The following is a 14,161-nucleotide window of genomic DNA, read 5'->3' on the forward strand; positions in this document are numbered from 1 at the left end:
TCAAAGTAACACGTAATGTGACTTTGGACGAATCCTTTCAAGAAGCACGTGCAGAGATCTGCTTAAATCTAAATGATTTCATCGACTGAAGGGAAACTGTAGACAGAGCGTAGAAAGCGAGAGGGTTGGAAGCCATCTGGTTAGAGAAAACTGCTGGAACCTTGTGCAGATGTGTCTGAGCAACATCTCAAGCTCCCAGCATTTTCTTCACCATGTAACCAGGCATGCTGTAGAGGAAAAGAGCCAGCAAGGCCAGCAGCAGGAGAGCAGTGGCAATCTTGATGGCCAGCCACTTGTACTGGTTGCAGACCAAGTGTTTTATGGCTTTGAAGGGAGTGAGGAACCACAGAAGGCTGGTGTCTGGGCGGCTGGAAGGACAAAAACACAGATGTTCAGTGACACAGACTTTAAGCACTGCGGATCTAACGCTGCTCTCTTCCAAAGCTAAATTCAACTGTAAATATCGCTGACGTTACTGATGCGAGGGCAAAGCAAAAAGCAAGGCAGAGAAACAATCTATTTTGAGGACTTAAAGATGATTCTAGGTAGAGATACACAAGAGATATGAAGAAACAGCAACTTACCCTGTAAAGAGAGAAGATCGTAGGTTTAAGTCCAGAACGTGGTTGAAGTGAATACGTACAAATGTCTTTCCTCTTTTCGAGAAATTGCTTGTTTTGGTTATTATTTTATTATGTCATTTTATAATTGTTTAAGTTGGTTTGGGAAGTCATGTTTTTTGTTTATGGCTGATTTATTCATTTATTTATTCTGATTTTATTTATCAGAGGATTTATTGTGTTATTTCCTGTCTGTTTCGCATTTGACCATTTATTGGAGTTTAACCTTTTTTAGTCAAGCTGTACAATACGTGTGCATTTGTGTGTCTGTGTGTGTGAGAAAAAATGAGAAAAACAGATGAAGAGTGCTCAGTGATTAAAATGCGGGGTGAAAACAGAACATCCTTCATACTTGGGTTTCTCCAGCGGCTCTGGTTCGTTGCGTCCTTCACCGACTGGGCTTCTCTCTGCTTCCTCTCCTGTCAGAAGGTGCAGCTCTGCCTCCACTTTTCCCTAAAAAGTCCAAAAAATCAAAACCACTCTTAGCCACCAAAAGGGTTTAAGTGATTGTCTAACTCTTGGACGTTCAGCCAACTTTGATACGCCTCGGGGGTGCTGATGAAGAAAGCTGCAGCAAATGTTCCTCAGAACAGTCTGACAGACAGCTGCTGCTTCTGATGATGAGGTTTGGGTGTTTGATACTTTTTACTTTGACCTACCGTGAGTTCAAACTCGTCTTCTTCATTTCTGGCCACAAACGGCCACCAGCCTTTGATCCTCTTCTGTTTGAAGATGGAGACCATGGGCATCTCTGCTTCATTCGTCACCATCTCAATGGTGCACTGCTTTGCGGTCTTTGCACCACGTGGAAAACGGTTCAGGTCCAGCTCAATTGCACCTATAAGGAGACATTAATTAATTTAGTAGGCATGGTGGAATAAAGCACAAAAAGCTGTGATGAGTTAAATTGTAAAATGTACCAAACGCATCCATTTGGAACAAAAAATCCAGTATTTAGTCAAAAAAGCACCCTAGCTATCACAGAACCAACATCAGTTTTAATTCTGTGGCATTAACAGTGATTCATTATGAGCGATTGTGTACTGCACCTAGGAAGTCATCTGCAGAGAAATGGTCGGCGTCCCACACTTGCAGATTAAGGCGAGCCGGGATCTTGTATTCAGTCTCGTCCCAGGCAAACATGGACTCTTTTTTCGAGATGACGATCTTCTCTTCGGCCATGAGGTAGTCGAAGGGGTAGACGAAGCGCCAGTTGAAGTTGCCCTCCCCAGTGATGGAGTGGTAGTGGACGTCTGTGTCCTGCTTGTCCTCCTGCTGCCCTTTCAACCAGCTGTTATAGGAAAAGGTGCAGGGTAGGATAGAGTTTGTGTTTCTATGTATTATCAAGTCAGCTTGTTCTAGTTGAGCCCATGAATGAAATGAAAAGATAAATCACCAAAAAGACCATCCAAAAAACATAAAGCTTATAATTACCCTCGCACAAATATGTCACTCGACTTCTCGCCAGTGAAGATATCATCATCCTCCAGAACGACCTCGTCTGTGTTCCAGACGATCACCCTCAGCTCAAACCTGGACACAAGTTAAAATACAAGATACGATGAAACACTAATCAATAATGACAACAAGCTCTGACTAAACTGTGTCCTAAAGATCAGCTCTGTTTGGCTGAAAGTGTATATAGAGTGTAGAGAGCACATACTTCTTTGGTTTCCTTGGTGAGATGTCAAGGGCGGGGCCAGGTGCAGTCATGTCCTTAGGGAACAAATCCACCCACATCTCAATTCGCCCCTAAAAGCAATTAAACACAAGGAAATACAGGCTTAAAGTATGCAAACAAAACCTAACAGCATAAAGAGTCATGATGAAAAGGTGTGCTGGACGGAGGTGAGGCGGCACGAGTGCAGCGAATGACACACCTGTTCAATTCCTGCTTTGTCAGGGTGGAGCAGCGGTCTGGTTTCCACATGTTCAGGGACAAGTTTGCAGCCGACCCGTGGGATTTCCTCCCAGTGCTTCAACACGGTCAGCGCCAGATGTTCATCTGTCTGCTTCTTCAAACCTGACAAACATCACGTAAACCACGTGGATCAATGTTATTTCGGCTTCAACTAGACAAGGAACAAAAGGATTTGAGGGAAATGAACACAAACCATTTTCATCCTCTATCTCAGTCGGTGCCATGAAGACACGGTTCTCCACCTTCACTCTTCCTCCAGGGCCGTAGTGAGGCCCATCCAGCTTGCCGTCCTTACACAGCTTTGCCAGGATTTGTGTGGGTTTCATTGGGTCCCGCCACACATTGTAACCGTGACTAGAGAAAAGAGCGACAGCAGCTGCACTTAGATGAAAAACAATTACAACACGTTGGGACAGGAGCAACAACAGACTGGGAAAGATGTGGCATGCTCCAAAAACACCTTTAAAAACACAGTTCATTTCTATATGATTGCCTCCTGTTTTTGTTTATGTTTTACACAGAGTACCAACTTTTTGGAATCATGTTTGTACCTTGTAGAACACTATCTCTCCACAACCTAACACACACGGTTTGGTCCTTGATTCTTACATGGCGTAGTTGCATGTGATGCCACACGTGGCTCTGTGTTTGCTGTAGAAACGGTTCTCGAGATCAATTTTGGTTTCTCCGATCAGATCATCAGTTCCCACCAGGTCCCAGTCATAAATGGAGACGGTGAGTGTGGAATCCATTGGGAATGTGGCCTCCACGTCAAAGGATCTGATGAGAAACAGGACATTTGTCAGGTCTTCATGCATATTTTTGAAACGTCATATAAGTGACGATCCTGTGATCGGAAATATAATGTTTCTACTTACTTGCCGAACAAAGGGTTGAGCTGTTTTGAGATGTAGTTCTCTTTGTCTTTGATCTCCGTCTTTCCCAGTTTGATTGCAATGTATGGATCAGCTTTCCCATTGATGTCAGCTGGATGCAGATCAGTTGCCTGTCAAAGAAATTGGATAACTTAAGAATGAAAGGGGTGGTGTCATCATCTCCTGAGACACCGACAGCAGACGACTACAAAACGTACCCTGATAACATAGATGCGGACGAGGACATTGATGGGATCGTTGTGAGGAATGTTCTGGAACATTCCCATGTTGGAGTCAAAGCTCATGTCTCTGGGCATGTCGTCCGACACCTTGTACATGCACAGAGAGCCCTGAAGGGAGGCAGTTCAACAAATAAATGCTTATATTGCAAAGAAATGTTAAATAACATGTAAAGCCTTCCGCACTTCCTGCAACTGTCTTATGTTAGCAAAACAAAATCTATGACAAGCTTGTTATTCAATAAATGACTAATGCTCATATTGATATAACTGAAGAAAGAATGACTCAAACTTTCTCGTCTTACTTTGAATTTTCCAACAATTCTGTCCTCGTCAGTCACGTTTTGGTCGTCGTCATCGCCGCCTTTTCCCCTGAACAGGTTGAAACTGTGGAGCCAGTCCTCAAAGCTGTCAAACTCCCTCTCCAGTTCCTTTGGGTAAACCTTGTTTGAGAACACAAAAATGATCAAAAAAGTCGGTTTGTTGCACTTTTCCAGGTCACACTTCAACCTGGACCATCTTGTTATGTACAACCAGCAAGTACATAAACACAGCGAATGAGAAGTGCTCTCAGCTGTCGTGTAGGTGCACCTTCAGCTCATCCAGCTTCGGCTTTTTCTTCTCCAACGGATCTGCCGGCTTCTTCTTCTTCCCTTTTCCTTTCTTGGAGCCTTTCACAGGAGAGTCATCAGGTTTGATATCTGAGTACAGTTCAGCAGTGAGGACGGAGTGAAGGGGGGGGGGGGATGCGGGGGGGGGGTTGAAGGAGCAGAGCACTCGAGACATGAATTCCACATGAAAGTTGCCAAAACCAGTTGTTTCTGTATACAGCAAGCATACCATTGAACTGTATACTACTGAAGTATACAGTTCAGTGGGGATACTTGGTGATGAGGCAGATCGTCCAGGCAGGCAGCTGTGCAGTCTCTGCAAGGCTCGAGTCATGTCAAAGCAAAGTTACACTAACATGCATCAGCAGATATTAAGAGCTGATTCTGTGCAACCTGGTTGGTCCAGAATCAAATGTGCTTCTAATGCCTTTTATATCACTAAGATTAAAGCTCATCATGTTATGAAATTACATTGTCTGTGGGTTTTTTTTTTTTTTTTTTTGTCATTTCTCATTGACAACTTTCATGGCAGGCATACGGCTAATATGCATCTAAGGGAGAGGAAAAGCGATTGTCCCACGCGTGGAAGTTTGGATTCATGTCAGCATCTACACGGAGGCATTCGTGGGCTACGAGGATCTAAGAGGTTCGCTACTGCACTGTAGAAGGAAACAACAATCAGAGTTAGTGAGCTCATGAAAGATCAATGTGCATAAACAACAACGGAAGTATTGGAGTGTGTTTTTTGGAGTTTTCCTCTCTGTTTTACGACCTTACACAGCACTTAAAACATCACAGATTTGCTCCTCCACCACATTAAGACAGGCACACACAGGTTCACGAAAGCATTCTGCATTACAGAAACTGATGACATAAACAAAACATCGTCTCGTTATCTGGTTTTACCTCCACCATCTGCAATGTCCACTTCGTCTTTGTCCTCTGAATCTGACAGAGCAGCCTCTTGAGCCTTCAGAGCCTGCAGAACAGAAGAGATATCTCAACTGGATTCATCAAGACAAAGAAAAAAAAAGATCCAACACGATACCTGCAGGAGGTTCAGATCTGAGGTGACGCAAGACTCAAAATGGTTCCACTGTTTTCCTCTAACTCACCTCCGTCAAAGTTTCAATGGAGGCAAAATACTTGGACCACCAGTCCAACATGCTCTCATCAAGCTCCTCCTCTTCAATCTCATCGCCCTTCTTCCTCTTCCGCTTCTTCCCCTTTCCATCCTTATCGTCATCCTTTCATCACAAGATGCATTAAATGTGTCGTCAGTAGAGCTTCAGGGTTTCGCACATTTGATAAATTCAGTGCAAAGGACTTTACTTACCTCAACTTTGACCACAGCGTCAGAGCACTAGGTATGAAACCAGACGGCACAAAGTCAAATAAAGTGACAATAAAATGACAATATTCTTCTGTACAGTTACAAAACAGTTTTCATAATCATTATCTAAACTGTCGTACACAAATGCTGTTTGTCTGTTTTAGAATTATTATTCAAACTGGGGCTAATTACTTAAATAAAGGTTGAATCGAATTTAAAAAATGAAGCTTACAGAGTCTAGTTTGACCACAGTGTCCATCTTCTTAAAACCAGGCTCAGTGTCCATGCTGACAACAACAATTTCCTCTGAAAGACGAACAGAGAGCATGAATGTGTTTATCTACATAATCATAACCACGTTACTGCACAGGCAAACAGATACTGTACTTTATCATTTGGATTACTGTATGTTGTTCATAATAAAGCAATGGTGTAATGCGTCCCTGGGTTTTACGTCACACCTGTAGTGGACCAGTTGTTGGCCTGCTTGTCGTTCGCTCTGTAGATGAACTTCCGCAGGTTGGTGACAGCGTTGGAGCCAACCAGAGTGTAGCGGCCAAAAGCCCTGCAGTCCACCACTCGGATGTTCAGCGGCGGGTGAAGCAACTCGTTCTCAGGCAGTTCCTGACACGGACGAGTCGTAATGAATTTGCAATTAGCAATTCGCTCAAGGCCTCTTTTCCAATTACCTTAGAATATGAATATGAACTATTAAATGTTAATGGAGTAATTTAAATGATAGAATACCACTTCAAACCACTTGACGAGGGCGCTGAAGTTGGGGTTTTTCTTGTAGTTGGGGATGAGGGCAGACTGCACTCCCTTTCCGGCACATTCGATGTCCACACGGGGCCGATCCACCTGGGCCAGATTCACCCTCTTCAGGTCCCTCAAGCCCCAGAACAAAACCTGAGGGACGAGGGGGTTCACGGCTTCACTTTTCTTTTCTTAAATAAATCGTGCTGCTAATAAATGCTGCACACTGTTGAAGTTAAAGCTAAAGCAAAGTCTTCACCTCAATCCTGTATTTGCTGAGCACTGGTCTGATCCCCAGCGGTACAGGCAGGATCGGGCCGCGGTCCATATCTGTGGGGCCGTCTATGGGAGGCAGGTCAGCTTTCCCATTGGGGCCAATCTGCAAGACGATGCAAGAGATACTTCATTTTCAATATGATCTGACAGCTTTAGTCATGTAAACAGTGGTCTCTGTATCTGACAGCCTGACCTGCAGCAGCTCAAAGGCTGCCAGCATCTCTCCTGCGCTGCAGTTCCCACGGTAGATCTGATAGTACTCCAGCTGGGGAGGGAAGCGTGGGGGGCCGTAGTGCTCGTCCGCCATCTTGACCACAGGTTTGGCAAACGTTCTGCCCATGAAGTCGGCTTTGCCCTGGAAGCATATTGGTAAATGAAACCTAAAATGTACCACACCATAAGACATGAATTACAGTAGGAATATTTGAAAGAATGGTCTTTTTAGCCTACCGTATCAATCCATCAGAGCTCATGTTACAAGGTCGCTTATGGTGTGATCGTTAATTATTTGATTTGTCCTATCAGCAGGAAGAAACATGGCTTGAGATGCACATGTTTCTCGTCAGGACTACATAAAAAAGCATTAAAGATAAAAGTAAACAAAAGCAGCATACCTAAAATAACCAGTGAACTGCAAAACAGATGAGTACTCATGTCAAAAGATCACTGAATGATTGCTTAATGCTTTTTAAAAATACATTACATTAAATCTCTCTTGCAGTTAGTGGTTATGAAGAGTCCAAATCCTCTGCTGGCCACATAGAAAAAGCACAAAATTTCACTTAAAGGAATGCAACAGGTATAAGCCGATCATCTGTCCTCGTGGACGTGTCTTATTCCTCTTGCATGCCTTTCAATACAATCTACTCGGCACACATGACAGTGCTACTACAGTGTATCAAGCCATCAGAATCCACACTCTACTTATCCAAAGGGTCATCCAAAACAATGGTGTTATTGCCAGGAGCAAATATAGAATTGTCAGTCAGCAAAAGCATTCTTTCAAATGTAATTCAGGTCGCTGCTGAGGCTAAGAAAAGGGTCACATCTCAAACATTCATCACAATCAAATCAGCCATTTCTAATAAAAAGTGACAGTAAACACACTGATTTTAGACTCATCAAGTGACATGTTTAGTCTTACATTTCAAGTGAAAGACAGGCAGACTCTTAAATTATTAGGATGATAAGGACGGGCGATTGCTATCTGGAAATTCAAGCAGACTGTTTGCTCGCATTAAAACAAATGGAAACAGACAGGCGTCTCTATTTCAAAACAACCCTTACCACGGTGTCCTGATCATAGATTTCAATGACGATAATGGGAGGGTCGTCCCTCAGTTCGCTGGCCTCTCCAAACAACTCCACATTCTCAAAGACCAGCAGCTGGTCCCATGTCGGGCACAGAGTCTCAGCCAGCACCTGGAGAAAAGGTTCGACTGAGATGCAGGATCTGCCATGCAACTGATCACACCTTAGCATTTCGAGTGCGCTCACCTCAGTGACCTGGCTTTGTGTTGAGAAGAAGACTCTCGCAAAGGGATCAGACAGACCTGTGCTATCAGCAGCAAACAGGCTGCGAGCTTGGTACATGTGGACCCTCAGCTGGAAGATCTGCTTCACTGTGGACACAGAAAGACGCTCATAAATGAAACAATTCACAATAAACTTAACATAGAAGAAATACTGAATTGGATGATGGTCTTACTCATGTAGGTGAGGCTGATGGGAGGTGAGCACGGCAGGCCGGGTCCTTTGGATAACTTATTTTCCTCAAATCCATTTGGCAGGCCGCTCAGGTAGTCTTTGCGCTGTCTGTTCAGGCCCAGCCAAAGATAAATCTCTATCTTGGACTGGACCGTCCAGCCAGCAGGCCCGAAGCCTTTCTTACCAGGGATCTTAAGTATATGAGCGGAGAAAAAAAAAGCTATATAATCTAATCATGGCAAAATGGCATCATTACAGAAACTTCAAACGTCAGAGCAGATATATTATCTTGCCATCTGTATTTAAACCCACCCTCAGAAACAGTGTCTTGACTTTGCCGCAGTCCTTCCCCGTCTCCTCCTCTATGCTGGAATAAAGGATGTCTTTGGAGGGAACACGAGCATAAGCAATGCGCTTCCCGTTACTTATCATCCATATGAAAACATCAGGAACGCTGTGCTGAGGCTGCAGCAAGAAAGAACATGGAATGACCACAATGAAACAAGGAAGTACAGCAGAAATAAAGGTTTGTAAACGGCAGACATAAAGTCGTAGATCTTACTTCATCAGCCAGGAAGCGCAGCTTTGTGAGGAAGTTCTGAGCCAGCTTGATTTTATCTCTCACCGTGCTTTTCTTCACCTGCGACCTCATGGCTTTGGCTTGCTGGCCGATGGTCTCCTAAACCCAGGAGCAGCACAGCATTTAGCAAGAGAGGACAAATAAAAACAACCAGCAAGTGGAGGGAAAAAAAACTTAGCTCCTTTTTAGCTGACGTACCACTTCTGACATGCACAGCTTCAGTCTCTCCCGGTCAAGCTTGGTTCTGCCAGACTGGTTCTGGTCCTTGTTTGCCAGCGAGAGAAACTGACTGAAAGAAGTGAAGCTCAGTCAGCGTCAAAGTCCACAATAAAACTTAAAGCACAAAACAACTGGTTTTTATAAAGTGTAGTTTGTGTTTGTGACTACAGACGTGCAGCCCTGGCTGAGCTCCTCCAGGACGCCCCTCAGCCTGCGCTCAGGATAGGCTTTCTCTGTCTTGATGATCTCTTGCACATCATTCAGTCCATCCTCCTGTAGCAAAAGAAGATGTTTGGCTCACTCAGCAAACCGAATTCAAGCGGCAATTAACGATAGATACTAATATTTTTAATACTATGCTCATCAAGTTATCGTTAAAGTGCATGACTTGCCAGTTTATCTGCGATCTTGTCTATGATGTTGGCATTGAACAGCCTCCTTCTCTGGTCCTGCCACCAGCTCTTGATGTAGATACACGGCTTCCTCTCGAAATACGGCAGGTGAAAGTAGTTTCTGAGGATGTGAACAGGGGATTAAGTTTAATCAAACTGGCAAAAAAAACAAAGTGTGATGCTGAATGAGGTGTATTGATCCCGAAAAGATCTTTGTGGACTACAGTTTATTTGTCGTCATTTGCACCGTCACTCTTTGATGATAATATTTCTGCTCTGACCGGTCAGTGATGACAGGCTTCATGGGAGGAGTCGTCGCCACTGAGGTCAGGTCCCCGTCATCATCCATCTCCTCCTCACTGGAGTTGTGGATCAGCTCAGTTTCCTCCTCGTCACCATCTCCTCCCCCCTTCTTCCCCTTCGTCTTTGGCTGGGCGACCCCATCAATCTCGTTTCCGTAGTAACCTGGTACACAGCAGCTATGTTACTCGTCACACCCTTAAATGTGCTGCAACTTCAGGGGTTTTGAAAACAAAATTGCACATTTCTCATTAAATTCTTACAGTGAGAGAGATTAGGTTAAATAGGTAAAATTACCTATGGTGACCTCAAAGTTGATGGGCTTATCACCAATCTTTCTGTCAATCATTGTGGCCTCCAGGAAAGACCCGAAGAGGAAAAACTCCTCAATCTTCCCAGTAGCGCTCTGTGACATAGACAAACAAGTGTAAATGTAAATGTGGGAACACATAGAAATGAGAAACTAAACGAGATCCTCGACTGCTGTCGCTCTCTGATAACCAGCAGCAATGTAGTGGTTCTGACAGCAATGTGATACAAGATGTCGGACAGCAGGACGGGATCCCTGAGGACTTGGGATTACTGTGCTCAACTAAATTTGCTGTGTGACTTACATTGTCCACCAACAAAAAGAAGCCACATGAATGCAAACAGCATGTTAATAATGCACCAGGTGGGCTAAATAAAGATAATTAATAATTCACAATAACCACGACACAATGACCCGTCAGCAGGAGTAACAATCGGCTTCCTTTGCATGGCCGCCCATCCGAACAGGGACCCACCTCTGAGATGTTGGGCACTCCCTCCAGCTGCACCTCTGTGGAGCTGGTAATGTCAGGCGAGGAGGGGTCCAGGATCTCCACCCCCAGGCTGATGAGCAGGCGCGCCCTGAAGGACACTCCCTCTCCGAGCCCTTCGTTTAACTCCTGGTACTCGTCCATCAGGGTGTAGGTACGAGTGGAGCCGTACATGTTGACCCAGGCAGGTCCCAGCGTGGGAAGGAAGCCTGGCAACGTTTTTGAGATTATTTATGTTATTCTATAAACTGTGCGGCAGCCTTTTGTTCTGCGTCTACTCCACTTGGTGTCACTAGCTTCTGTTCAGGTCAGGCTTCACAAATTCAGGAACTGAAAAGAAACAAATCTGAAAGAGCACATGATACGTCACCTTTGTCCCCGTCATTGGAAATCTTCCGTAGGTCCAGGAAGTGTGTTCCAATAGCAACATCATTGACTTTATCTGAGTCGCGGATCTGGATCTTCATGCGCTTGCACAGCGGTGGAAACATCTCGGTGAAAACAACTTGCTCATTCCAGATAGGCTCATAGCAGCTCTTCTGAACTGATGTTTTCCCCTGTAATCGCACATTACAGTCATAAGAATACGTGAATCAACCCAGGGCTTGTGCTGTCAGTGTAGTTCATACTTTAACCTGAGATGAAACAGATACAAAAAAAGGATGTTTGGGATCCGTCACATGACTTACCTTCTGTCCAGCAAACTGCACTTGGACATAAGGATCAACCAGGTCCTTATTTTCTCCTATGAAGGCCTTTTTGACGTTGGCCATGATGCTGGTGTTCATCCTGGGGAGTCCCTCGGCTCTGTAGATCTTCAGATAATAACGAGCCCACTGTCGCTCTGCGGGCACCCCCTCTGGTAATAAGAGATTGCTGAAACAGAAATGGAAGAGGGTGAAATAAGAAAGCAAACAAGTCTCAGCTGACACATGTTGCATTAAGTTTAAACGCTTGAATCAAAATTTGGATTGCAGTCATGACACTCCATAACACAATTACTTGAAGTCTATCCAGTCCTTCTTAACAATTTACATTTCTAGAGGAAGAAAGAATCATGTGCACTCAGCATTTCATTACCCCTCTATGTCATCTTCATCCTGTTCATTGGCCTTGTGTGGAGTCTTTATAGTGTCTCCTTTGGCCACAACGGCAATATCACACTTGACGTAGCCTTTACATCCGGCTGAGATGTCATCGGGGTCGGACAACAAAGCCCACTTGTGGTAAAACTGATGTTCTGCAAGACAAACAAGAAGACACATTAATCAAAATCATTATAATCAATTCATTTCACAATAACGCTGATGGTCACTGATTCTTTACCAGGCTGGAAGTAGATCGTGCCGACATCCAGTTTGAAAGTTCCAACCAGTGTTCCACTGCGCAGGAGATTTTTGGAGTGAATCACCTGACGGGTTGGTTCAGGGAAACAAACAACGTTAAATACAGTAGTCGTCTAAATAAGGAATCACATGAACTGATAATAATTCACACTGCTCTGACTTAAACAACTCACAGACAGCTTCAGGATTTTGTCGAACATTACATCTGGAGGGACGTGGAAGTCGAACACAAAATACTGGAAAGAGAGTTAATGACAGTATTGTGAGCTTCAACCATCAACCCAGCATTTACATACATGATGAGCTTTTTCCCTGACAGACGTTAACAGAGATGCAACATGTTGTGATGACTGACTTCATTGTAGTACGGGCAGTTGGTTGATTCCTTCATTGACGTGTACTTCTTATCTTCTCCGATCTCCACACAGACCATCGGATCCATGTTCAGTCCCACCAGCTGCCTGGCTTCAATCACAGTCACACTGACCTGAAATTAAATGCTCAAGTAAGACAGAGTGACTGATTATGTGCCACCAAAAATTCAGATTAACCACGACTTTCACATATTCCACGAAGCCTGGTCAGTAACTCATCAGCACACTGAGCCAAAGAACCGACTGGTAAGATTTCTCTTACTTGATAATCTACTGGTCTTCCAGAGCTGGGCTCCATCTTGATGTCTGGCTTTGATCTGCAAGACAACGCGGTATCACACCCAATTAAGAATCTTCAGACAGATTAACAGGTGTAACAAAAGCGATACAAACTGTTAAAAGGCAGCCACATGCACAACAGAACCAGGCTCGCCTCTTGTTCGACACATTGGTGGTGACGGCTGTGACTGAGGCCAGAGAGACGGTGTCGGGATCAGGGCCCCCTCCCATGAACATGCCCTGACGATCCAGGTTCTCTGTCTCCAGAATAGCTGGCTCATCTGGAGACCACATGGAAAGCACACAATAAGGACAACTTATACCACCAGACTTGCTCAAACATTGTTTTATTGTATTCTGAAAGTCATCCTGGGATTTCTTTATGAGTCAGTGAAATACATGGTGGAATATCTGCAGTGCTGCTGAATGCATTTTAGTCTACAGCTTAAGAAAGGTCCAACAAGATGTTCCTCAGCAGACTGACAGCAGCTGTAAGCCAATAGCAGTTTGAAATATCAGCCAGGATTTCCTATCTTATTTGGCCTTATCTTCCGTCATCCATCTTGGCTACTGATACCTCCGTTTCTCTCCTCCTTGTGTCCACGGTGCTTACTGCGCTTCATGGTTCAAAACAATTGTTTGTGTGCCCTGTGAAAGACAATAAAAGATTCACTATTTCATAGACAATAGCTTTGCAGCTTTAAGGGGAAAACATTGGCATAGACGCAGTTACTTTAACACCTGTATTATCACCTACTTTCAATTCATTAAAAACAAACAAGTTAACCACTGTTTTAAGCATGTTAATGGGATATTCTGCCCATGTTCTGCAGTCAGAACCACACAGTCACAAAACCACAAAGCTGCAACAGACATGACATTCTCCTCTGATGTCATGGAGAGAGAAGGAGGCCAAGAAGTAACTGCTATCAAGTCCGACAGCAACTGGAAAATACCTAAATTATAAAAGAGCGTCTAAAACATTTAATATGTATTTATTCAAAACATATGACTTAGGAGGACACGTATGTCAGCATGTACAGCCTGTATACTGTCATTTTAAGAGGGGTGCCTGTGTGCCACCACACCCTGGTTTAGCCTTCAAAAGGGGCTTTCAATTATTCAAATCAGCTGACCTTAATACATCCATTAAAGAGGATACGTTTCACATGCGCTGTGAAAAATAATACACTTAAAATAATTAATCTGCTGTAATTAATCAGCGAAGTGTCCTTTGCACAGTTTCAATCTAAAACATTCATCTTTTTTTGATGTGATGGAGCACGCTAATGATTTCAAAGACTGGCATTTTCAAAGATATATATAAAAGACCTACAGCCTTTCATGAAGGGCTGGAGCTTATTTCCTAAATGTTTACTTTTTGAATATTTTCTTTTACATTTTCAGAGTTGTGTGTAATAGTCAGAAACAGAAAACAAGGTGGAACACATCACAGCTATGTGCCATATCATCTAAACACATTCACAATGCTTGAAACTCTGTCAAAACCAGGAAACACCCTTATGAGCTGCG

General features: G+C 43.8%; 1 protein-coding gene across 2 annotated transcripts; it reads right to left on the minus strand.

Annotated features, from left to right (window-relative positions):
* Positions 1-187: 187 nt before the first annotated feature.
* Positions 188-13,251, minus strand: LOC143331519 (otoferlin-like). Of its 2 annotated transcripts, none has more exons than XM_076748452.1 (41): positions 13,206-13,251; positions 12,783-12,909; positions 12,612-12,666; positions 12,331-12,462; positions 12,149-12,211; positions 11,956-12,040; positions 11,710-11,869; positions 11,319-11,505; positions 11,000-11,186; positions 10,615-10,838; positions 10,127-10,235; positions 9,811-9,994; positions 9,530-9,650; positions 9,310-9,410; positions 9,117-9,207; positions 8,901-9,017; positions 8,651-8,803; positions 8,340-8,529; positions 8,129-8,253; positions 7,919-8,053; positions 6,825-6,986; positions 6,615-6,734; positions 6,347-6,508; positions 6,061-6,223; positions 5,832-5,905; positions 5,603-5,629; positions 5,382-5,513; positions 5,173-5,245; positions 4,247-4,356; positions 3,961-4,098; positions 3,635-3,766; positions 3,420-3,547; positions 3,151-3,321; positions 2,735-2,895; positions 2,501-2,643; positions 2,284-2,372; positions 2,055-2,153; positions 1,670-1,911; positions 1,280-1,458; positions 973-1,073; positions 188-368 (listed from the first exon to the last, which is right to left on the minus strand). In XM_076748452.1, the coding sequence occupies exons 1-41, from the start codon at positions 13,249-13,251 to the stop codon at positions 188-190; spliced, it is 5,379 nt and encodes a 1,792-aa protein (XP_076604567.1). The 2 variants fall into 2 exon arrangements, with proteins under 2 accessions (XP_076604567.1, XP_076604568.1); XM_076748453.1 differs by having other exon boundaries at positions 4,247-4,326; positions 5,179-5,245; positions 5,594-5,629; positions 9,117-9,203; positions 9,306-9,410.
* Positions 13,252-14,161: the final 910 nt, after the last annotated feature.

This window comes from Chaetodon auriga, chromosome 14, assembly GCF_051107435.1.
Source record: "Chaetodon auriga isolate fChaAug3 chromosome 14, fChaAug3.hap1, whole genome shotgun sequence".
NCBI lineage: Eukaryota > Metazoa > Chordata > Actinopteri > Chaetodontiformes > Chaetodontidae > Chaetodon > Chaetodon auriga.